The sequence below is a fragment of the Stegodyphus dumicola genome, chromosome 9 (genome assembly GCF_044657685.1).
Source record: "Stegodyphus dumicola isolate Sdum_Otavi_A_Nest chromosome 9, ASM4465768v1".
Taxonomy (NCBI): domain Eukaryota; kingdom Metazoa; phylum Arthropoda; class Arachnida; order Araneae; family Eresidae; genus Stegodyphus; species Stegodyphus dumicola.
Genome location: NC_140776.1, coordinates 179318394 through 179345382, shown reverse-complemented (window position 1 = coordinate 179345382; position 26989 = coordinate 179318394). Strand labels below are relative to the sequence as shown.

General features: G+C 32.9%; 1 protein-coding gene across 2 annotated transcripts in view; it reads right to left on the bottom strand.

The window, feature by feature from the left end:
* Window positions 1-11078: 11078 nt before the first annotated feature.
* The window catches only part of LOC118202672 (uncharacterized), an 88597-nt gene continuing 72686 nt past the window's right edge, over window positions 11079-26989 (bottom strand). For both annotated transcript variants that reach the window (XM_085824397.1, XM_085824398.1), the window contains one exon: window positions 11079-11279. In XM_085824397.1, the coding sequence (XP_085680523.1) occupies window positions 11182-11279 (98 nt within the window). In that variant the 3' untranslated portion in view covers window positions 11079-11181. The remainder of the gene's footprint in view (window positions 11280-26989) is intronic.

The following is a 26989-nucleotide window of genomic DNA, read 5'->3' as shown; positions in this document are numbered from 1 at the left end:
ACGGTTCTTAATTTTATTATCTGACATTTCTGTTTTTTCTTTCTTTTTACAACTCATTTTGAGTATGAATTAACATTTTCATTGGCAAATATGTATTTGATTGGTTTATCATTTGAATTCTATCTTACTTTTAGTAGGGCATAACATTAACATTTCTTTTTTTGGGGGGGGGGGAATTAGAATTTATGAAATATTACATCACAAAGTAGCCTTTCCCTTTTTGAGAGATGATTTATTACGGGGTATTGAATTTGGTGATTCATCAACATTTTGAGATATCAAGATTGATTTGTTTACAAAATTTTTTATCCGCGTATTTACGGATTTTTTATTCCTTGTTACAAATGTAGTAAAATTGATAAATATTAAAATAATAATATATTATAAATAAAAAAATGGAATTAAAACATTTCTATTTTGCGGCAGCATAATTAAAAATGACATTACTCTCCATTTTGGTGACTTGGCAATATTTTGATTCTGAATAATAAATAAGAAAATGCTATGAAACAGTTTCTGAGGTACTTCTTAGCAAAAACAAAGCTCTTTAATTATTTTAAAATTAATTTTTCTTTCCCCTATGTAGAGAATATTCAATTGTATCAGTTTTCTGTTTAAAATTTGCTTTACATTTTTCTTTTTTGACTTCTTTGGGAAAAAAATACTTTTGTTTTTTTACCCTTATTGCCACTGGGATAATTTTAGACCTTGCACCTTGAAAGATTTAGAACTATCTGAAAGATTCTAGAAAAATGTTGCCAAATGAAAGGTGTTTTCATGGTATTAACACATAATGAATGTGTTACATTAAATTTGTAATGAATTTCTTATTTTATGGGAAAAGTTTTTGAAGGACAGTGAAAACAAGTTATATGAATTTTCATCTTTTGATCTCAGAAGTCTTCCACATAATGTGTGTATCTTCTCTTTTATTTTCTCTACTTTTCACTAGATACAACATTAGAAACTGCAAAAATAGTTCTAATCTTGTCACATGAACCAACATTTTAAAAATTCATTTTATATGTCTCATTGCACCGTATACAGGGCATTTTGCAACATGGTGCAATTTCTGTGGGTCTTAAATTCTAAATATTTTGTCAGCTCTAAATTTTATTGCTCATTGCTTCACTAACTTCTAAAAATTCTGGCACTGGCTTTATATTATTTAGGAAACTTGAGAAAGAAATAGATTGCAAAAGAAAATTATTCTTCAAAAGTATATTGTTAAAACATTAACAAATTAGGAGTGAAGTGAGAACATTGATTTATTCATCGAAATGAAAAACATGTTAAAGAAAATTGATGTAAATTAGCTAAAATATCCTGAAAATTTTCAAATTACAAAGGTCATAAATATTTTGTTGTGTGTTAGTGTTTCTATTATATATATTATAGAAACAATAATATAAATTGTATGCCTAATTATGTGTATTTTAAACTGTGAAATGTGCTTAGAATATGATTTGAATAGTGCTTTTTAAGAAATATATAAAAAAAAGTGACCATGTAAATTTATAATGAATCAGAGTATCTAACTACATGTATAAGTATTTGTGACTAATTGCTCACACTTAGAAGTCATCTCGGCTCTACTGTAGAATTGGGAGCCCGTTCGATTAGCGACATTTAAAAAAAAAATTTGGCGATGATTCCTCACTTCTGGTTACCATGATAGTTTTAACTTTGTTTTAGCTACCTGATTTTATTTAAATGAAAATAGATTGATGTGTACATGGACAAATTTAAGGCAGTGCGCAATGCCTAGTTTGGGCAATTCTGGGATGTTTTTTAAAGTGAAAGCAGATCAATGTGTACATGGAGTTTGTGCAATTCTTTGACTTCTTGTTTTGGTTTTGTATAGCGGACATCTTGAAATTGTGCCTTCCTGGCACCAAGCTTGGCGTCAAAAACAAGGGGCACCCAATTGTAAACTTTTACCATCATCTCAATGAAAGAGTTGTCTTTCCCTAATCCGTACCGAAGATGTAAGATACAACACAAGAATGCAGAAATTAACATAAAATGTTATTCCTTGCAGCTAATGATACTTAAAGTACCGTAATTTCGCACGTATAGTCTGCAGACACGATTTTATATAAAAAAATTTTTTTTAATTGTCAGATAGTCCGCGGACTATACGTCCAAAATTACGTTTTTTTAATACGGTAATATTCCCATGCTTTTTAAACACATCCTTTTGTTTGTGCCAATTTCTCACCGCTTTCTCGCCCACTTCAAAATAACGGGGTAAAATCCTAGTATACGGTGCAGCCTTGGCGCGACTTTGAAAATTATCGCCAACACCAAAAATGATCCAAAGAACGTCTATATATACACTATACATGCATAGTATATATACTATATACATAGTATATACTATGTTTAACTATATATTTTCTTTGAATGACCCGTTAACTACTTATCGTATATGTCCCATTTTCACTGCTCATCATAAAGTCGCCAAAAGTAGTCAAATCCCGTGTGCACCGGATACTAGGATTAAACCAATAATGGCCCGCTTCTCTATTTCCATCTTTTTCAACTACCTCTCAGCAGTAAAACTCCGGCGATGTTTCATCAACATCAACAACATTATGGAAGATGAAAGACAAAATACGAAAACAAAATACTGTGCAACGTGCTATCCTCGTGATAAGTGGTAATGAAATGTGACCTTCGACCCCACTCACTCGGTGTTGCCAAACCACGCTATAAGTAAACGAATCATGCTTTTTTTTCGTACTCCAGGCACTTGCTACTATGGCTCCTAAAAACCAAGCTGACGCATCAACTACCTTTTCCCCTCCCGGCAGTTGTGCTAAACCAGTGCGAAGGATACTGGGATACAAGACTGGTTGCACTAAGTGAGTGCTCATACAAGACTTTCTTTGGCTCATATCCCGGCATCGCTTGATGCGCCAACCTCGATTTAAGAGCTCTACTTGCTACTATTCATTCGTTCTGCACTATGGTCTATGGTTTACTATCGATACGATACATACGAATGTTTTCTTGGAATCTCGCGCTTTTTTTTTATATTTGATCATCGGCAGTTCACAACAGCGTGTTTTTTAAATTTCAACAGTTTTAACCGTGAACAACCAGCGTATTATCTGCACTGGTGGATAGTCCGCAGCTTCAAAAATTCGCATTTTAAATGCAGATAGTCCGCGGACTATACGTGCGAAATTACGGTAATATAAAAAACAACTTACCATTTCTCATGTTTCAGAGGCTTATTGGAATTTTGTTTTAAATACTGTATATTAAATGAAGTACCCCATCAACTATATGCAAAACTACTACATTAAAAGTAGGGTCATACAGACAAAGTGCAACTTACTTTCAACACATACTAGTCTTAACCAATGTCAGGCATTCATGTCTGTTCTCATCAGCATCTCTCTGAGGGCCATATCACACGGAGTTTGTTTCACAGGAACAACTGTTTCGGACAATTTCTCTGCCTACTGAAAGAAAGACGTGTGACTTTTTCCTTCCTTTCCAAATAAATTGCGAGTTGTTCTTTTTCAATCAATTGGCTATCAGCTTGTTTGTAATGGAGAACCAGTTTTCCCTGTGTAGCCGGGTAGCGAACGCGAAGGGTTCCCCTTCGAGCCGGGTAGCGAAAACGTGCGCTTATCGCGGAGGCCGGCAGTGTCTTCCGCGAGCGTCTCTCCAGGGCCGGGGGCTTTTTTGCTACTAAGCCTAAATCCATGAAATTTCCGAAGTATCAACGCATTATTTAATAATGCTCTATAGAGTATTTAAACGGCTTATGCTTTATAGATATTTATATATATATACTTTAATTACCTTATTTCTTGTTTAAATGCATATTTTACACATTTTATTTTGATTACTCACCATTTTATGACTTTTAACATTATACATTTGAAAACTAAATATATTACTTAAAATTCTCTTTTCGTATGAAAAATTTTAAAACAGGGATATACACACAGTCCTACGTTACATTCCTTGAACTCGTAATAACTCATTTGCCGTTTTGGAGGATTTTTCCGGGAATGTGAACAAACGAAGCATCGCCGCCTCATTTTCTTATCAGTTTCTTCTGAACAAAGTTTTGGAAAATGTCTTTCAGTTAATCTTTTAGAATCAATATCTGAAATATTTTGTATCATTTCTGCTATTTCATTCTCTGTTAAACATTTTCGACGCTTTGACATTGAAATGGTAAAAACAGAAAGAATTCACGTCTAACAAGATCTAATTATTTTCTAAAAACTGAACTGCAAACTGAAATACTCAACGCTTTAGCGCATATAAAACTTCTACTTACAATAAACAACTACCATGTGCGAATAAAGTGCGATTTAAAGAGACGTCATAAATCACGCCATTCGGAAACATTTAGTTCCCCCTTTGTTTATATAATCAAAAACACGTGTATGTGAGTCATGCTTCTCTCATTTCGATATGAAGGTCTAATGTACGTGTATCTGAAACCATATGGGCATACAGTGCCATCTTGTGGCAGAAATTATAGTTTGAAAAACGTTCCAAGGTACTGGCAGAAATACGTGACAGTCAGTAGAAAATGCGACAATGCTCTGGCACGCCTGCGTGTCGGCCGGTAGATAAGTGTGTTCGTTGCTGGCACGTATACGTGACAGTCGGCGCGAAGGGGTTAACCCCAAAGCGATCTATGGTGATTGTCTGTTTGTGACAAAGCAGAAGAATTGTTGCAAACAGTTGTTCTGAAACAAACCAACATGTGATAGCAGCTTTAGTATGCAGCAGCGGTGGCAACAGCCAAGCTTTCTTTTCCTGGTTCAGATTTTACTTCTCATTTTGACCTATGCCACTTAGTATGAAATTTTCGTAAATCTCTCGATTTAGCAAGTACATGATGAAACAAGGTGGAAAAGAAAAAGTAAACATAAAACTAATTGTTAGTAAAACTTAAATGCCACTAATCTTTAAAATATGTGGGATTAATATAAGGAGGAATTTTTGTTATTACCTGATAGATTTTACAAAGTTGATTTTATTCTCGAATTTGGTATATAATTATGCATTCTACTTTACAGATTTATTTTATTCTTAGAATGTTTTCGATTCCCTTTGCAGATAGGTCCTTAAAATTTTTCATTAATGATCCTTAAAAGTACTTGATTTTAGTGTGCAGAAATGTATATGAACCCTGCAAATCTCTTGTAATTCAGGTTTGCCAAAAGTATTATGAATGATAATCTTTTGCAAAGTAAATGATGATGATGGAAAATTTCATCTTATAAATTTGGAATCCAGAGATCCCCTTCCCCCAAAAGAAAATTTCATGGTTTCCTAAGGGAGGGGGATGGTGCAACTTCAGATTTGCAGATTAGTAAGAAGTTCGTAAAAATGAAATTTTTAATGCAAGCAACTTATAAGAAAATTGTTTTATAAAGTTCTGCTGCGAAGTTCAGTAGTTTAGCAGTAAAGCTAGATATGTGGTCTTGCTGTTTACCTTATCAAGCATTAGGAATGGAAATATTCTTATAACTAATGAAAAAAGTAAATCTTACCACAGCCCTAAAAAAGTCTTCTTTTGATAATATGATTTTGTTATCATTATTTTTTTCTTTCTTCAAAAGTGGAGTGATGTGACTAATATTGCCTGCATTTTTGTCTTTTATGCTGAGTGTGCTTATCTCATTTCTGTACATTCCTTGTACTTGCAACATTATTAATCAAGTTATCCTCAAGTATTATCCTCAAGTTATCCTCAAGTTCTTTCGTATGTAAAGTTTTTAATTTCATAATTCTGTTTATAAGCTATATGCAAGAGCACATCTTTAGCTCTAAGAGAGAAAGAAATTAAAATGGATTCACAATGATTGAATATGTGGAGTTGCCAACTCTTTTTAATTCAGGCAAGAGACCCCTCCAGTTTCGGACAGTACTCCTGCCAATTCAGTTTATGACACATTTCTTCCAACTTTTTTTATTCTTATATTTTCTCATAATTTTTATAATACAGTCAAAAGTCGTTAATCCGAACTCGTCGGGACTTCGCGATTCCGGATTATAGAACATCAGTTTAAATCTGGTAAGATGGCATGCAGAAATTATAAAGTTTAAAATATCAAACCGTAATTTATGAAATAAAGAACAATTATGATAATTAAGACACAATAACATGCCGAATAAATACTAATTCAGAAGTCAAACAACGCTGTTTTTTGTTGTTTGACTTCTGAATTAACAATTATGATTTAAAGGGTATCAAAATTTACAAAAAAAAGCTTAATATTTATTTGTTTACTTTATTAAACATTCTTTCAATGTAAGTTGTTTAAGTTGCTTCGTTATGTGATAATACTTTCTCTTTAATTCTATAAACAGACATAATTTCTTGTTCAGTACGTATTTTGCGCATGCACACACGCATATTCGCAGCCGTAAAGGTCTTACGTGCATGCGTCAAAGAAAATGCGCAGAAAGTTTATAGCTTTGAGGTCCAGATTATGGTTGTCCGAATTAACGACTTTTGACTGTACTTCATTATTTGCAACAACAAAAAAAAAAAAAAAAAAAAAAATTGCATTTGAAACATCATGCCACTTGGTATAAAAGTGGCCACTAGATTATATATATAAGAAAGCCAAGCTTGTTTCATCAGTGAGACATTATAGCACACTTCTGTTCTGTGTATGAGAGAACAGGTTTTCAATGACCATCTAACACTGCTGCAGGCCATATGGCATATATTAGGCAATGAGCACAAACAAGATTGAGGCTGTTATTTCATTGGTCTCGATGAAATAATAATGATCTGTGATTTTTCACATGGTTTCAAGAAATATTTTAGGAAATTTTGATATTTTATCTTAGTTATGTTACCAAAAAAGTTAAAAATATTCATGTACCTTTCAAAAATCATACACAGATGACTTTCCTTCTATTATTTCGTAAAGGAAATGTAATACATTTGCTATGGTCACTGTTTGTCATTGCGATTTTTCGATTTCACATGGTGGAAGAGCCAATGCATGCAGACATCTGCATGCAGAAAATCTCAAGAATGCGAGTCGTGTTAAAAATTAAATTCTGTGGAAACAAAAGACCAAAAAGTTATTAATGCAGAATGCCATTCTCTGCCTTTTTACTGAAGGACAATATTTGCCACTGAATGCATTGGATCATGCTACAACTTTATTTAGAAAAATGTTTCCTGATAGCAAAATTGCTAAGAAATACTCAAGTACAAGGACAGAAATGGCTGCAGTTGTTAAAAAATGGGTATGAAAAATAAATCTGCAGTCTTGCATTAAAATAACTCCATTCTGTCTTTATATAGATAATACTGATGCAAATCTGTATCTAATTGCTGTACCTTTTTTCAATCCAGAGTCTTCAGAAATTGAGTGTTGTTTACTTCCTGTCCCCCCTTCAGGATGGGTGTATCATATATGCATCAGCAGCTAATCCTCTTGCAGTTTAGGGCAACTCACCTTGGAGATGATGTGTTGCACCAGTGCAAGCAACATTTGGGACTGATGCATATATGATATGACACACCCGTCTGCAGAGGATTTTTGTTTAAGACGCTCATGCGGGATGGAAGGGAATCGAAGGCAGTCACCGTACAGGATAGAGGTTTTGCATCGCTAAGCCTAATTTTATAAAAAAATTCAGAAAAAAGTTTCGCTTCTAGCATCGTAATTTTTCGTGTCATTTTAGATTATTGAGCTCTTATATATGTTAAAATTAGCATTTAATAACATTTTTTTCTTTATTTTACATGAAAATATACTTAAATATTTGCTTATCTTGTAAAATAATTTTCGGAAGCGCTATTCAAATTATTCCAAAGTTTTAATTGCTAAAATCCATCAATTAAGTTTTAAATGAATAAAACAATACAATAAAGATTATTTACAGTAAGAAGTAACAAAATGTAAAATGAAGACTATAGTAAATCTCGAAGCACGGAGAAGTATCACTTTCTAACTCTTTAGAAAATGAATCATCACTCTCATCTGCATTAATAAATGGTTCATTGACCATACGAGGGTATTCTTCCTCTGATAAATAGCACCTTTTCGCCATAATAGACTGGAGGTGAGGCTTTCCGAAATAAAAAAAAAAAGGAACCGGAAATGTATCTGAAGGGCGATGCAAAACTTAACAATACTCCACATGATAACCCTAAAAGCCCGCACATAGTAAAGGAAAAAATAGAATAAAAAAGGAAATTGGATATAAATCAGACACGCGAATGTTTTCATTAGCATACAGCTATTTAAAGAGCTCACCTCTGTTTACACTCTCCCCCACCCTCGCAAGAGCTGATGAGTAAAATACCAAAGCCAAGCAGAATATATCAAACTTAAGGTCAAGAACTTAAAACTGTGTTCATTTCAAAAGTAATGGACATAAGATGCCATGTAGTGGCCTTCAGGAAAACGTTCCAGCTTAAAATGCGTATACGCATCACCCGTCCTCTGAATGCAACCTCTAGCGATGCATGGATGGGACGCCCGGCTGTAAGAGACATTCTCAGGGAATGCGTATATGGGACGCCCGTCCTGAAAGGATTAATGGTAGGGTTGGAAAGCCGGTGTTGCAGGCATCATAAAGAAAAGAGAATTCAGATTTGCAAATTATGAGGTGTACCTGTCATATTTTAAATTTAGCTGTTGGAAAATGGCCAGGTTCTTTGCCAATAAGTGTGGATGAACACATTGTTGATATTTATTATTATTTTGTAAAGAGTTCAAAAAGGAAGGAAAAATTGAAGAAAAGCAACAGCTGCATAAATAAGAAAACGTTTTGAGTATGTATGTACAGGTAAATGCAGCTTATCTTTACAGAAATGTTTATCTTGAATCCTTGATCAATGGAACTACATGTATTTGAATTAGTAACTGAATTAATTAGTTACTGTTTTTAAGTTAACTCATTGTGAAAAAGTATATTTTCTTTTTGTGTATTTTTATCATTCAAAATATATATATTATTTTTGTCGTTGAGAAAATTCAGATTTTTGACTGTCGTAGGTTGGCAAGTATGAATATCTAAAGCTTACAGAGTTGAAGTAGTATTTGTAAAATATTGACAGATACAAGTCCAAAAGTTTTAAAGCATTATTATTATTATTTATTTTTTTTTTAACATGAAATTGTGTTCAGCAGAGGCAGTCTGTGAACCAAATTATTAGAGTTTGGAAAATTTTGCATACAGTTGAGAGAAGATTTCTTTAAAATATGCAATTTGCAAGTGGTGGAAATTATATTGGGAAACTGATTGGTGAGGGATGGAGAAAACTTGCAGCAGTATTAATGAACACTATCGCATGTGTTTAAAAATAGAGCAATGAAGATACTGCAGCATTTGATGGAGTTTTTAAAAATTTGATTTAATAAATCAAATGATGTAATATTGTTTGCCCTCTTGATATTCCATAGCTGCTAACTCTTGATTTTACTGGAAGATCCCTTTCCCATCTTCTGGTAAATCAACAAATTTCTCTGTTTTTAATTTAAACCTTTAATAAGGTTAAATTTTCAGTTATAAAGGAAATTTATTTATTGAAACTTGTGCAAATTTCATTAACCTATCCCTAATGATTTTGAACCTAAATTTTCTTATTAATGACCTAAAATGGGTATTATTAATTTCAGTGAACTGACATTGAAAAATGAATATGGTTTTAATTCTCATTATTTTATAAATTAATTCATTATTATTTTTTTATTTAATTTTATTAATCAAATTAATTCTCATTAAAAGCTAATGTTTTTGATAGCTGTGTAGGGGATATAAATGCTGAAAAAAATTACTAAACTTTACTACTGTTGCCTCTAAGCATAACCTACGTAGTTGCTTTAATAATGATATAAATTGTAATTGTACACAAGGGTTTAATTGCATGGGAATTGTGTGTAGAAACAACAAGGTAGTAATTCATGAAATGAATAGCTTTGCAAAGTAGAACTAATAATTCAAAATCAGTCAAACAGGGCTAAAGAAAATACAAGCTGGGTCCATGCTTTTGAAGGAAACATTGCTATTTTGAACTTGTTTGGGAGCTGAGTGGATGATATATGACTGCTGTTTGGATCCAATCCTTAAATCTAATGTTTTAAAACATTTAAGTAATTTTCTTTTACTTTTTTAAAATAATAAGCCAAGTAATTTGAAGTGTACATTAATTCTTCTGAGATATCTTAATTGTGTTCCAGAAAAATGCAAGGTTTATTACATTATCTCTTTACATGCTGTAGTATGTACTTCAATTAAGACAAATTACAGAAGTGTTGGGGATTTCCGTAAGCAAAATAGATCATTGCATAAATGTTTAAAAAGTACATGTATTCAGAAATACTTTCAATTGAGAGTTAAGTTTGCAGACTACTAAGTGATATTACTGATACTTACGCATTAGTGCAATTATATTGGTTAAAATTGTCAAACTAAGAATGCCCCAAATATGACAACCATATCATTAAAAAACTTATCAGAATCTTGAAATAGCATCAAATTGATGAGAAGTTATGAAAACCTAAATATGGAAATGAGAATATCATTGAAAAATTTAAGATAGTCTGCTGATGACGTTTTCAAAATATGCAGAATCATCAGATTGCAAATAGAATGATTTATTTGGTTTATCTTTCTAAGAAGATGGAGTAAGTGTCCATGTTATATGTGGTGAAAATCAACCATGCAGCGAGGCTATTCTGGAATTGATCCCAAGTTGAACTACCAGTGTTCAGCAGTTTACCACTCTACTGCTCTTTATGCACTAAAAAGCTAAGATTCACTATTATGTTAAGGTGCCATACTTTGCACACTTTAGAAAGTGCATCTCCTGTTGTAGCCAGAAATTTTCATCAACAAGCTCTCATTTACGTTTAAAGGTTTATATTTTCATACAGTATTGGCCTTTATGTAGGCTGCTGAAATAGAGGAATTAAAGTAATTGAAAATTTTCTGTGCAGGATGATCATATGTTAACTGCCAGTTTTAATTGAAGGCAATTTTTCAGTACTAAAAACTAATGCTGATGCATTTTATTTATATTTCTTTCAAGTTCTATATTAATTGCGGCAAAACTTAGACGAAATATGTTTATTTGAAGAACCAACATTAGAACAATATACAGCATTTCTAATGCAGAGTGATTTCCATATAATAAAAAAATATTTTAGTAGTGCTTTATAAAGATTAACCTGTATCTTGTACTTTCACTGGTTTTCTTTTCACCATTTTCTTGAAAGATTTGAAAAATCTGGAAAGTTTACTGCTTGATTTGTCTGATCCATCTAGAACAGAAAGTCTGAGTAAGTTACACAAATAGGATAAAAGATAATAAATAACGTCTGGCAATATGTATTCTGAAAATGATTCTTCAACGAACTCGACTAAATGTTCTTACTATGCGTTGAAATTAGACTGTATGCATATACTGCTGCTGCACAGACTATTTGAAAAAAATGGCTATGATTATTGATTACAGAGATGTTCCAGTTATATAACTTTTCAAAATAAGATATGAAACTTATAATTTTGTTGAAGCTTTCCATCTAGTTAATTATTTCGAACTTTTGCTCTACATCAACCATATAAAACATTAGGCTTTATATTTACACTGCTTTACATTGAGTTTTGAAGCAATTTTCATAATAGCTGTAAGTAGATTTATCAGATTTATAAATATTTAAGAAAACACAGCTTGTTGCCATTTTCTTTATGTAATACAAGGTTATTTTTTGTTTCTTTGTTTAAATGCTAATGGCAAAGTACTATCTACCTAAGATGAGAGATGCATTCGCGGAGAATGTTTTTGTGAACTGGATCATTTGCAGATACATATTGGAAACGTCTATGTATGAGATGAATTGAATTCATTATCTGATTTAAAAGAAGTCATGTGAAAGTTTGATATTAACTGTACTTATAATAAGAAATAATTTGTGTGTTATGAAACTAATTGTTTTTAGTTAATAGTCATGAAGTACAGTAAAAACTGTTAGAATGCTTTCCATACATAAAGAATAAATACCCCCCCCTCAAAACAGCTTTGATTCACAGGTTACTGTCCATTTTCTCACATTTCAAAATTTGTATGCAGATTGTCAATAAAATGTCATCACATATTGTCTGGTAATCATTTATATTAACAAAAAAAAAAAAAAATTATTCATTTACTCAGCGAGATTGTCAATAAAATGTCATCACATATTGTCTGGTAATCATTTATATTAACAAAAAAAAAAAAAAAAATTACTCATTTACTCAGCGAATAACGACTTACAGCCATAACTAGTGCTTACCTAAACTCAACCCAAATATGTTTGTTCTCGCTACATGCAAGAAATTTTAGAATAATTTCTTGCTATAGGCAAAGAAACTGGAATCTCTCTTTACTACATTTTGTGCTGTATTGATATTTTTTTAAGGGTAAAATGCCATTTTGTTATTGTAAAGCAGGGTTTCTTAAACTTTTTCCATTTGCTACCCCCAGGAACTCATTTACAAAAATTTTGTGGGACCCCATAAGTATTATGCAAATCTGACACACGGATTAGTGAAACTGTCAGTTTTTTCACTTGTACTGTAATATACTCTTGCAGTTTTAGGTCATTAACTTTAGTTTCTAATTTAAGACATAGAACAATGTTAAATAAGTAACGGACGAAATGACAGACAGCATCACATGCAAAGCAAGGAAAATGATTGTTTATGTTTTTGTGTTTTCTTTGTCTGTATTGTCTTATCTTTATCTATTTTCAGATACATTGTGAAAATATATTTTGTAATTATAAAATTATTATAAGTTAAAGAAATATCAAAACTGCTAAAATTTTTGGCGACCTCCTGCTACAGGCCCCCTGGGCCCACAGTTCAAGAAACCCTGTTGTAAAGTATAATTGATTTTTCAGCTGCACATTCCTCATCGAAGAAGTAATTCTTTCATTTTCATAACAATAAATGCATATTTAGTCTTCTGAAAAAAGGCAACCCATTTATCTGAATGAATTACTATCCCAGGTACTTGTGATCGTTGAAGTTGTAGTTGAAATAAAAAAAACCTCAGAAATCAGAAAAATCAATGCTTTCTGTTACACTCACCATGCAGAAAATCCATAAGTATCCTAGTATCCAAGAGTCATTTTTACTCAAAGAGGTCTGTCATAAGCAAGTAATGATCCCATTTGGAACTAAGTGCTTTATTACATCAAAGAAAATTGATATGCTTGCTGTTAATCACTTGGTTTGTTTTCCACGACAAGAGTGTTTTCTTTTCTTTTCTTTTTTTTTAAATGCTTTTGCAGTTTATGATATAAAAGTTTTAGCATTTTCATGTGGGCTATAGAGAATTTTTTATGTATTAAAGCTATTTAATCAACTATTCAATCAACAAGGAACAGAAAAACAAGTCAGCAAAGTTTGCCATTTCCTGCTCCGCATTCAATAGCAAATTAAAAATTTTTTATACCCTTATTTTATGTTATGAATGTGTGGGTTGTGGAAAATTGTGTTTTGAGAAGAATTAACCCGTGGTAAATGATCTCTAAATTTGAAATAAATTAATTAAGCTAGTAAATTGGATAAGTAATTTTCTGTGGTTCGTAGCCATATTTTAGTTAAAAAAATAAGCACATGTCTAATTACATCTTACACAACTTCATAACCTTAAAAGAAAAATTAGACTTGTAATTTAAAATATGAGAAATGCAGTATTTATTAAGAGAATGAACATTACCTCAACCAGGGAAAACAACTTTTTTCTTTATTTAAAATTTTAAATAACAGTACAATTTACAGAACTAGTTTACAATGAGAGGGGAAAAAAAAAAAAAAAAAAAAAACTGCAGAACTAAACTATATTACAAGATTTAATGATGAAATTTCAGTTCAAAAGAGAGAAAATAAATAATAAGGCATATTTATTGTATTTGCTTGGCACGTAATAATAAATACGATTTATTTTCCACTCATATTAATATTTAAATAATTTAACTTAAATCAAATTTCTGAATATTTTCTATCTTCTAAATTTTCATTGTATAACACTTTTCCGTTAACAGATATTGCAAGCAAAGTAATTTGAGTAAAAAAGAGGAACATTTCTGTAATCAGAAGACGGGAAATTGCCTTTACCAGTAAAAGCTTAACTGCCCGCATACTCGGAAATTGACGAATATTCGGATAGTCGAGCGTAACTGGAAAAAGAGGAGTGTGTTTGGGGGAGGTAGATTTTTCGGCTAAATAAATGCTTTTGACATTTCGATATGTGCATCATATAAAAAGTAGACCAACGGAACTGAAAAATATTCTGCTTAGCAAGCACAGTAAAACTCCTGTAAGTGTTATTTTAGTAATTTATCGTATACATGTCCCAGGCTCCATGAAACTTTAAATGTAATTTAAAAGCCAAAATAAACTGCTTTGAAACAATCTTATCTTTTTAAAATTATCCCTAAATATACGATAAATTACTTAATCTAGTAATTTAGATTAAGTAATTTACTGCCGTATGCGTCCCAGCCCCCAAGGAAAGCTTTAAATTGGAAGTCGTGGGAAAGGGTGGTTTGAGGTGAATATCTTATCTTACCGTTAAAAATGATCCCTAAATGTAAGATGAATTTCTTTTATCTAGTAAATCGAAGATTTTAGTCTTAGTGACAATTCACGGTTTTACTCTAAAGCCGAATTTTATCTTCCCAGCTCAAACTTCATTCATTACATTCATATTTAATCTACTAAATATGTGCTTCTTTGCCAACCACGAAAACATCTATGCAACCAGCCTGTTTGCCAGGATGTCAAATTATGAAGCTTCAGCATATAAATAATTTAAATCAGAATGTTTGTCACACTTCAGACAGGGAGAGTGCTAAATATCGAAGGATTTTGAAAAGGGAACGCAAAATAGTGCATTGCAAGTTGTATCTGGGTAATGAATAAAAGTGCATATTTCTTCAGTCAGTTCAACTAGTTAAAATTCTGACGCTAGCACGCAGTAACAGATATGCATTACTGCATGCCTAGGGTATCGATAACACTTGCATTTACACCACCGGACATCTATAGGAGAACTATTTCAAAGTTCGCTGTATCTGAAGACTCTAAAATTGCACTTTCACGAGATTGTTTATCTCGAACTTTGTCACGTTAGGTTAGAAAAGATATGCCTTTTTCGTACTATTTTTACACAGGATGTGGTTTTATAACCCGGGTGCCTGCTGACAAGTGTTTTTAACACCTGAGTCTTCAACTAGTTAAAAAATAAAAATTTTATAATCTTGTCCCCTCCCCCGCCTTTTTTTTTTACTTACAAAACAAAAAAAAAAAAAAAAAAAAAAAAAGGCGTTTATCCACTTACTGAAAAAGAATAATAATTATTGGCATGTATCTTGTGTCCACTGTCTATTTAAAATAACTATATGAGATGCGTATCAGTTTAAATAATTTGTAGAATTGAATCTGTATGTTAAAAATAAAATTAAGGGTCTGAAGGTGATTTAAAAGCAAATGGCATGGTCCTCTTCTTCGGTTGAGTAAGGAGTGCGCCAAAAAAATAATTACAGCTACTATGTATTTAATACAGTGAAGGTTTAGAAATAAAATTTTAGGTAGTCTTAATCTTCCCGGTAATATTTTATATTCATAGAAAATGAAATAAATTAATTTATGCCTGATGCCATTAAATTTGAATCTTGTAGTATAGAAATCAAGTTCTTGATTTCCTGGTCGGCATTTTCTGGTACAAAACGGTAGAGTGCATCCTATACAAAACCAGACTCCACTGTGAGATGTAGTATTATGAACAATTCTTTTTTGCTGGAAAAGGCAAATTTAAAGTTTATGTAGGCCACCGTATTGTATAAAATGTTGCAGTTTAAGCGATCTGGGATCATGAGAAAGGGGTGAAAATTGATTTGTAAATTAAAGTAACTTTTGAGCAAGTGGAATTTTTACCCATTCTATTGAGATAAAGATTAAGGAGTTGCTGTCGTGTCTATGATTAAACCTATTCAAATAGTTCCCCAATTTTTAACAGTTGAGCAAGGATAGCTGACAATCCCGTTACTTTCATCCCATAAAATAGACTAATGCATGGAAGATGTACGTATTTCTTCCCATATATTTTGCTTTACAGTAGTGTTCCACTTGCTGTTATTGTGTATTGTAAAAGCATTTTCTTTGTAAATGCCTAATTCGCATAAAATAGACTAATGCATGGAAGATGTACGGAACTATATTTCTTCCCATATATTTTGCTCTACAGTAGTGTTCCACTTGCTGTTATTGTGTATTGTAAAAGCATTTTCTTTGTAAATGCCTAATTCGCATAATAAAATTATTTATTTATGTCCTAAATAATGTAACTTTTTATATAATAAATATACATGTGTATTTCTACTGTAGACTTTTCTAATGTTCTTTTATTTCCCTAATGTAACTTCTACAAAGTATAGAATGCAATCGCCTATGATTAATACCAGGGCAAGGACCTACACTGGTTGCGTTCTGTTCTACAGGCTATATAGAGAGAATTGGAGTTCATATGCAAATTTTATTTTATTAATTTATTGGGAAATTTGGAATTAAACTTTTCGAAGATTGACACAAACACCACACAATTTCCATGAATGTTTGCAGTGGCGTCCCACCAAGACTGCTTGAGGGGACGAATGGCATAATGTTGTGAATAGTAGTCATTTCTACTCAGCAATGATGAATATGGATTCGATTCTAGAGGCAATATACCTGTAAACGACCCGCAGTTTGACGTGCTAACAGCATCGATAACCAATCACGCTAGTATATGTAATAGGCTCAATGGCGGCACGCTGATATGTTGATGAGGAGCTTGAACTTATAACACTAAATTTCGGGCCATGCAGTATTATGGGAGCATGCCAAATGACATTTTCCAGCAGGATAACATGCCCATATATTATTGATATCATCAAACATTCTTTGTAAGTGTAGAGGTGATTTTTTTTGTTAGTACAGTCCCCAAATATCTCCTGTATTGAGAATTTCTGGGACATGAATTGTCATCACGAATGTTAACTTGCGCTTTCGCATTGAGGTTGAGCTTTTATCATGACAAAATCAAGTTACACCTGTCACTGTTATGCGGCAGATATTTTAATCTACTTATTCATGTATACATAAAGATTCTTTCGATTGTTCTGGTGCATTAGTTTGTATATCTTTTGTCTTACACATGATCATTTCTTCCAACATTTATAGTGTAAAACTTAAAAGCGTTCAAATTTGGTATGTCATATTCGCATTTATTCAACTGCATCATATACATGTGGCAATAATAGAACATTTAACTAATCATTTGCCAATAAAAGGCAATTTGAATTTTAAAGAATACTTTTAATACTCCAGTATAATATTTCGTCACAATTTCATGCACCGAGAAGTACTTTTCTTAAAGGCAGTGTCTAAAAAACTAAAGGAAGTATTGGATCAACTAGATTTCATAGTTAATTTCATTAAAATGAGACCGATGAAAGCCGAATTTTGTAAGAACTTGTTCATGTATGGGCGCAGACTACGCACGTTTATTTCATGCAGAAATGAGATAGATGTCACGAGGAAAGGTTTTTTTTAATCGTTTATTGCTATTGAGAAACAAATGTTTTTAGAAAACATTTGAAAAACGATACACATACATCGACTAATCCATGAAAAGTGTTTATCTATCAAAGTATGTGTAATGGAAAAGACCAACGACACATAAAAGAAACATACATAAAAATATTCCCTACATTCAAGATACAAACAAGGCAATAATTTCTTTAATAATCGAAAATTTAACAGCCATAGAAGAAGATTTTGAAATATATTTTATAGTGTTAAATACTGAACAGTTCGATTAGATAAGAAATCCGCATGTTTCTTCCGATATCTCTCTACCTGAATGGAGAAGTGATGTCGCTGTCTTCAGATCGTGAATTAAAATTGAAGTTCGTTGAATATACTCTTGAAAAATTCTGAATCTCTGTTAACCTTTCATTGCGTACTACAACTGGAAATTCAACAAAATAAGTTGTAGGCTATTTACATAGGCCTAAAGGAATATGGAGGTACAATTTTGTGAAGCTTGGCAGTTACCATTTTGATTCTGTGGGTGTTCTCTGAGCGGGAACACTGCACCACCAGAGCTCTGAGAAGTGTGTCTAAGCGAGCATCCATCCCAGTGAAGCACGTCAATTAGCAGAAGCTTTTCATTTGAATGTAGAAATACTGTATGTAGCAAATATTTTATCCAATAGATGGTAGTATCTGCAAGCTCCTTTGGTAATTGTCAATGCGCATGCGCAGCCTGAGTGTAGGAAAAAGTATGTTATTAGGAGAATGAGCTATCGTTAAGAATGTTGCTGCGCGTCTTTCGCTGTGTAAATAAAAGTATATTTTTGTAACATAGATGTTCTTTACTCTCTAATGCGAAACACTAGGTTAGTGCACGAATCTGGACTGATTCAGAATCCATTTTTATTCTGTGGATCACCACAATAAAAGTGGCGTCAGTCTAACAGGACGCATTAGTTAGGTAAAGGACACTTTTGATCGTTTAACAGCAGAAATGGAAGCCTTGAAATTAAGAAGAGTACCACTGAGTGCAGCCTTCACGAAAGCATATGATAGCTCAATGGACATTTGAATGAGTCAGAATTGAACAGTGATGTTCTGTTACCGTCCCTGGAAATTCTGGAAGATAAAGGAATTGGACTACGACAGTTGGATGAAATCTCCTATTGAAATCGAAAGAAGTTTCGCAAGAAGAATATACTAAAGAATTTGAGTCATGTGAGACTTACAAGGAGAAATTAATAGCAGCCAGGATGAAAGTGAAGCAAGTTACTGTGAAAAATAGAGAAAAATTTACTGACTCATGCATCGGTAAACGAAACCAGAACTGTTGATTCAAGAACAACGGCAACGAATTTGAAGCTTCCGAAAATAAATTTGATTGAATTTACATGTGATCCACGACAATGGTTGAATTTCTGGAATACTTTTAGTAAGATACACGAAGATCCAGTCCTAGATGATCATTTGAAATTCGTATATCTGATCCAGGCTACAGCTGCGAAATCGAAAGCACGGGAAATAGTGCAGAGTTTCCCGACAACTAAAGAAAATTATCCGAAAGTCATCGAACATTTAAAGAATCGTTTTGGACGTGAAGATATTCTTATACAAGTGTACGTTCGGGATTTATTGAATTTGTGTTGATAAATAATAATGCAACCATAAAGGACTTTACGCTATCATCGTTGTACGACAGTTTAGAAACAAAACTGCGTGCTCTGGAATCTCTCGGTGTGACTGAAGATAAATACGCTAGTGTTATTTTTCCGTTAGTTGAATCTTGTCTGACCCCTGACATCTTACGCGCATGGGAGAGGGAACGGAAGAGCTCGTCACAACAAGGTAAGAGCGATCTTGAATCTATTCTTCTGTTTTTGAAAAATGAAGTGATATCTGAAGAGAGAATTAAATTAGCGCGTTTTCTTTTGATAAAAGTAGAAAATCTAAAAGTTGCATTAATGCTGAGTGTTTTGTATTAGCTGAGAAATGCTTGGCGCCAGAGCGGAATGTTGGCTAATGGCGCATGCTCCGTCGGAATTGGCACTGAAATGTATTCTGTGAGAAACGTGATTTATGGTACATTCGAAGTTGCGATTTATATGTTACGCTGTAAGGTGAAACCTAGCGCCTGAGTGTCGCTATGGAAAATAAATGTATTTAAACTGTGGAATGTGTGTGGAGTTATTTTATTACGATATACAGCTATCGACGGGAAATAGAATAAGTCATTTCAAGTTTTGTGGCCGATCAGAGCCGGAAGAGCTAATAAAGTTTATGATAGTGCGAATTTACTTTCGGTTTGTGAAATGAAGAATTATATAGAATAGTTCAAGATTGAAGTTCTGTAGAAACAAAAGGGTAAGTACCCTCCTCCTTTTTGAAGCTCATTGTACCATTTCGAAGCTCTTTATTAGTTTATTGACTTTTGCTAATTGAAATGTCACTAAAGGAGATATTAGCGGAAAAACGTACATTAAAAACACAGTTAACAAAGTTAAAACAAAAGGTTGTAGACGAAAATGTCCAAGGAAGTGACTTGGAAGTACTAAAGAATAAATTTAAAGTGATTGAGACAGAAATAAATTCTAATTTCGATTCTTTGTTCGGGTTATGTACGGAAGAAAGTATTGACGCTTATGTAAAAGAGAAAGAAGAGATTGACGATATTCTCTTAGATGTAGAAGTCGAATTAAATCGTAAATTAGCTAAACTTTCCAAAGAAATTAAATCGGAGCTTTCGGTTTGCACCAATACTGAGAACAATGTTAAATTACCGAAAATTAATTTGCCAACGTTTTCGGGTAACTTACATGAGTGGCTTTCATTTAAAGATATCTTTTTAGCCAGTGTTGATTCAAATCCTAATTTAACAGATGCAGTCAAATTACAGTACTTAAAATCTGCGCTAAGAGGTGATGCTTATCGTATTGTGCAGTCAATATCCATAGTTGACTCTAATTATAAATTAGCCTTTTCATTACTAGAAGAAAGGTTCTCTAAATCACCGTGAACAAGTGTATGCTCATCTGAGACGATTTATGAATATGCATCCTATGCAAAATGAGTCTGCGTCAGCAATATTAAACTTAATTAACATTACAAATGAATGCGTGAGATCACTAGAAGTTTTAAATCAGTGTTAACAGTTTTTCTTCCAATGTGTTTGCATACATTTTAGGGCAAAAATTAGATTCTAACACCAAAATATGGTGGGAAAAAAAATTAGAGAAAGAAAATTTGCCTAATTTAACAGATCTTATAGAATTTCTTAAAGATCATGCAAGAACTCTCAACGCTTCAAATAGTGTGACTAACACAAAAAAAGTTACACATAGAGTTACCGCTGTCGTTTCTAACGCAAATGTAAAACACATACAGAATTCGTGTAGGTTATGTAATTTGAGCAATCATAAGCTTTTTAATTGTCCTAAATTCCAGAAATTAAGTGTAAAAGAAAGGGTAGAATTTGTGAAAAAACAGAATTTATGTTTTTGTTGTTTTAATTTGCACAGTGTGAGAAATTGCCGTTCTAATTACTTGTGCAAGAAGTGTAAGAAAAAACATAACTTTCTCTTGTGTTATCAAAACGAAAATAATTCCGTTGGAACCACAGTAGAAAGAGCAGACACTTTAGATCAGGAGTTGGGTGATCAAAACAGCAATGCGTTAAATGTACACGCACCTGCATTTCAAGCTAAAACTCAAAACGAAACCTTTACAGCCGCTACGGGTACTAAATACTAACAGTGGGAAAAACGTGATTTTATCTACTGCCTTTGTATTCATTGAGACTAACGATGGAACTTTAATTAAGGTGAAAGCGTTATGTGATAGTGGAAGTTTTTCTTGTTTTTGTACCACTGAATTAGCGGATATACTTAATTTAAAAAGGGAAAAGACAAATATTTCGGTTTGCAGTATATCAGGTATTTCAACTACGATAAAAAGAAAAGCAGTTACCCTTATCTGTAATCAGGAACAAACGTATAAAAGAAAACTAGAGGTTTTGGTAATTCCAAAAATAGCAGGTTTAACTCCCGCAAAGTGTATTGATGTTAGTAACCTTGCGATTCCTGAGAAGGTGAATTTAGCGGATCCGGAATTTTATAAACCAGAGAAAGTAAACCTGTTGCTCGGTGCGGAAGTTTTTTTATGATATGTTACGAGCTGGTAAAATCTATGTTCATAACACAGGCTTGATATTACAAAATAGTGTGTTTGGATATATAGTTAGTGGAAATGTAAATGATTCACAGAGAAATAATTTATCGTATTGTGGGTTAATAAATGATAATTCAAAGAGTGAACTGAAATTGTTTTTCGACCTAGAATCATTAGGCATTAAAGATGATCCTTATTGTCATGATGAAGACAAAGCATTGGAAATATTTAATAAGACAGTTTGTTTTAAAGCTGGTCGCTACGAGGTTACTTTACCTTGGAAAAGGGACTGGAGGGAATTAGCTGATAATTACCGAGTAGCGGAAAATAGATTAAAAACTCTTGCAAAGCGAATGAATTATGACAAAACGCTGTTTTCTACATATAGTGAAATATTAGATGATTATCTCAAGCAAGGTATCATTGAAAGAGTGTCAGATGGAAATATACCTATCGGTAAACCAGTATTTTACCTACCACACCAACCGGTATTTAGAGAAACCAGTGCTTCAACGAAGACTAGAATAGTGTTTGATGGCAGCACACATGAGTTCGGACAGCTATCACTGAACGATTGTCTATGGACAGGGACAAATTTAAATCCTAATATGTTCCATCTGCTAATTAATTTCCGATTAAATAAAGTTGCAATTTCAGCGGATGTAGAAAAAGCATTTTTGCAGATTGCTTTGTCAGAAAAGGATCAAGACGCAGTGCGATTCCGGTTTGTGGAAAATACACAATTAAATGATCTAAAACTAGCGACATATAGATTCAAGCGCGTAAATTTTGGGATTAAGTCAAGTCCGTTTTTGTTGGCTTTGTACAATTAAAGAACACATTAGAAAATATCGAGATGAGCAGCCAGATGTATTTGAAATATTGAATTCTTGTGTTTATGTTGATGATTTTATTACTGGACAGGACAGTGTAGAAGAAGCTCTAAGCTTATCGCGAGAAGCTAAACAGATTATGAGTGCAGCAAATATGAACTTGCGTAATTGGGTATCCAATGATTCTGAGTTGATGAGAAAATGGGAAAAGGAAGATTTCGAGATCCATCCACATAAAATCAGTGACTCAAATGAGACACTTAAGATCTTGGGAATATCTTGGGATACTAATGAACAGTCTGAGTATAGAGACAGACAGTTTGATGGAATTCCTTAAGAATAAGCGTAATACGAAACGGTTTATCTTGAAAACTGCCAGGAAGATTTTTGATTCCTTTGGGTTAATAACTCCATTTACTGTTAGACTTAAATTCTTGCTACAAGAACTTTGAGTTCGAAAATTGACATGGGATGATGAACTACCTACAGATATCTGTCAAGAGTGGGCAAAGTGGTGCTGTGAGTGTCATCATCTAAGTAAAATTGCAGTTCCAAGATTCATTTTGAATCCCGAAGCCGATTCCATAGAGATCCATTGCTTTTCAGATGCCAGTCAGAGGGTCTACGTAAAACTGCGTAAGCAAGAAGAAATTTCTGTGAGTTTCGTCGCATCAAAATGTCGTGTTGCACCTGTGAAAAGAATTACGTTACCTCGTCTTGAATTACTTGGTGCATTACTAGCAGCCCGTTTAGGTTCTGGAGTGAAAAAATTGCTCGATCAAAAGAAATCCTCGAGAATATTTTATTGGACTGATGCCAAAATAGTGTTATGCTGGATTAAAGGTACCAGTACCAAATGGAAATCTTTCATCGCCAACAACGAGATTAGGAAGTTAACACAGCCGACAGAGTGGTTCTATTGTCCAACAAAAGAGAATCCAGCAGATGTTATGACGCGTGGTGTTCAAATTGACTTTCTTGTGAACTGTTCCAAATGGTGGTCATGCTGTGACTTTTTAACATGCTCAGAGATTCCTCATCACGACTTATCATTTGAGGTAGTTGAAAAAGTGTTTTTCCAAATGAACTTAAAAAGGACAATGAACTGCATAACGATTCTAACTTAGTTTTAATTGCATGTAATGAAGCAAACCTCTTTAATGATATTCTTAATTTGTCTTCTAATTATACTAAACTTATTCGTATTGTAAGTTTCATTTTCAGGTTTATCCATAATCTTAAGAACCCTCAAGTAAGGAGATATGGAGTACTTACTTTAGAAGAGATAAAGGATGCTGAGGTGTATATTTTATTAGAGGCCCAAAAAAGTGAGTTTAAAGACGAAATAAATCAATTAAAAAGAGGTAAGTGTGTAAATCTCAAAAGTACTAGTGTAGAACTCAAAAAATTGCAAAAATTGGTTGAGTGTCCAGATGATAATTTAGAGAGTTTTTATACCACTGAAGGTATAAAGTGGAAATTTATTCCTCCATGTCGCCAAATTTCGGCGGAATTTGGGAGGCAGGGGTTAAATCATTTAAGAGTCATTTGAAGAGAGTTATTGGTAATCAGTGTTTAACTTTAGAAGAATTTTTAACTGTTTTAACTGAAATTGAAGGAGTATTGAATTCAAGACCTCTTACTCCAATTTCAGCTGATTACAATAATTTTGAAACTTTGACCCCAGGTCACTTTTTGGTTGCTAGACCTATCACAACTCTAGCTGAGCCAGATTCCAACATAAATGAGAACAGACTTTCTAAATGGCAAAGAATCACTAAGTATACACAAAAAATTTGGAAATTATGGAAACGTGATTATCTTAATAATTTACAAGAACGTCACAAGTGGAAATTTTTAAAGGATGACGTTCAGTTGGGAACTCTTGTATTAATAAAAGATGAAAATTTGCCTTCAACCAAATGGTTAGTGGGGAAAATAGCTGAGGTTTTTCATGGTAGGGATAACAAAATAAGAGTAGTAACTGTAAGATTGCTTAATCAGCATTTGCTGAAACGAAATGTTCGAGATATATGTATACTTCCTGTAGAATGAGGGTTTATTTCTATTATAAACTGGTATTTGTTGTAATAATTTGAATGTATATTTTTCAATATTGTGATTTGTTATTGTGAAGTAATTTATTGTAGTGCCTTTATATTTACATTTATTTACATAATAGTTTTGAAATTGTTAATTTCAACGCCGGGAGTGTTTTGTATTGTCTCAGAAATGCTTGGCGCCAGAGCGGAATGTTGGCTAATGGCGCATGCGCCGTCGGAATTGGCACTGAAATGTATTCTGTGAGAAACTTGATTTATGGTACATTCGAAGTTGCGATTCATATGTTACGCTGCAAGGTGGAACCTAGCGCTTGAGTGTCGCTATGGAAAATAAATGTATTTAAACTGTGGAATGTGTGTGGAGTTATTTTATTACGATATACACCTATCGACGGGAAATAGAATTAAGTCATTTCACTGAGTCTAATATTCCTACTTGTAATGATTCGTATACAGGAGACAAATTTAAAGAAAATGCTCCTCTTAAGAAAGTCGAGGAATCTTGTTTATTTTGTGATAAACCACATTTAACAGAAAAATGTTTTAAAGCTAGTACTCTTACAAATCACGATAAAAAGTATTTAATATTTAAGAAGGGTGTATGTCTACTGTGCTTGGGAAAAAAAAAAAAAAAAAAACCGTCTCTCGTATTTGTAAGTCTAAGGTTAAGTGTTTAATCTGCCAGAAAAGGCATTTGGCAGTAATGTGTCAACAAGTTCCTTCTCAATTGAAAGAGACTAAACAAGTAGAGCCCGTATGGAAAAATGAAGTCAATGTTTTGGTTAGCAGATCCGCGCAGATCTGATGTGTTATTACAAACATTAATCGTAAGAGTAAAAAATTTGATGTGTACACCACATGACTTTCTTGTACGCAATATTAAATTATACGCATTTTTTCTTGCATTTCATTTAAACTTATTGGATTAAATTAAATCTACTTCGCCGACAGCGCATAAACCACAATAGAATAAATGCATTCTTTAAAATTCACTCTAGTATTTCTTTACCACAGCAACACTCTGGCGCTATATTCACTTAACAGTATTACATTTCGTTCATATTATAACTCAGAATGCACAAAATTTATATCATTTAAACAATTATCTAATCGTTGCCACATGTTCTATTCAAATACTATAAATAAAGCTAGAATGATGTATAAGAGAAATTAAGCAAATAAAACAAAAAAGAAACAGTTTTTCACAGACGATTGAATATTTCTCATTCAATTAATTCAGTTCTCACTTCGCGAGAAGGCAAAAATACACAAAAACTCAAAATATCTATATTAAAAATTACGAAGTAAATCTTAACACTTATTTCCTCGAAAAAATTCAAGAAAGGATTAAGCAGGATTTATTTGGCAATAATAAATGAATGCGTTATCTTCGTTGTTGCGAAGCTAAGTTTCTCTAGATTGGCAACAAATCCACTAGTCTCCTGTTTCAAATGTAAACATCAATGGCCGCCATTAAAAAAAGGCTTAGCGGCACTTAGACAACTTTAAAATTGTTGATAATTCTAAAAATATTGCATACAGATTTACTAAAGGCATAAAAACCTTAACAGGAAGATAGAAACAACATAATTCAATCATTTTTAAAGCAAAAAATGTACAATTTACAAACACATAATTGTAAAGAAACAGAGATCACTGAGCCGGGTAACAGAGTGGATATATATATAAATATATTTATATACGTTTGGTGCGGCCGATTGCACGAGGTGCACAACTGCATGTTATAGCAGTCCTACATAGAAAATTTCAACGTTCTGAGGCTACTCGTTTTTGAGTTATGCGAGATACGTACGTACGTACGTTCGTACAGACGCCACGAAAAAGTTTCTTCAGAATTCATTTTAAAGCAGTTTTATTATTTTTTTGGAGAAAACGAGTCTTTTATTCTGTCCTTACGTACAGATATCACGCAAAAACATCGTTAAATCGCATTCGATAGCGGTCAAAATGGATATTTTCGTTGAAATATGCTGCCTGAAACTTTTCGCGATTGCAATACTTCCTTTTTACTTCGTACAAGGAAGCAAAAATGGCACCAGGGAAAGGATAGTCAGATTTATAGATACGGATTATGAGTGAAGTTATTTAACGAAAGATATTGCAGATTCTTTGAAAAGTAACAGTGTTGGTGAAGTGAAATTAGTTCATAAATTATTCGGAGGTGTAGAAACAAAAGAAAAATTGCATTCTAAATATCTAGTTCATTTGAGTAGCCTTGGTAATAAATATGTATGTAGTTATTACCATTGTTTAAGTGAATCTGTTCTGATGTAAAGAAAATACCTAAAGGTCCTTGGTTGAAAGAACTTCGTAAATTAAATATTCAGA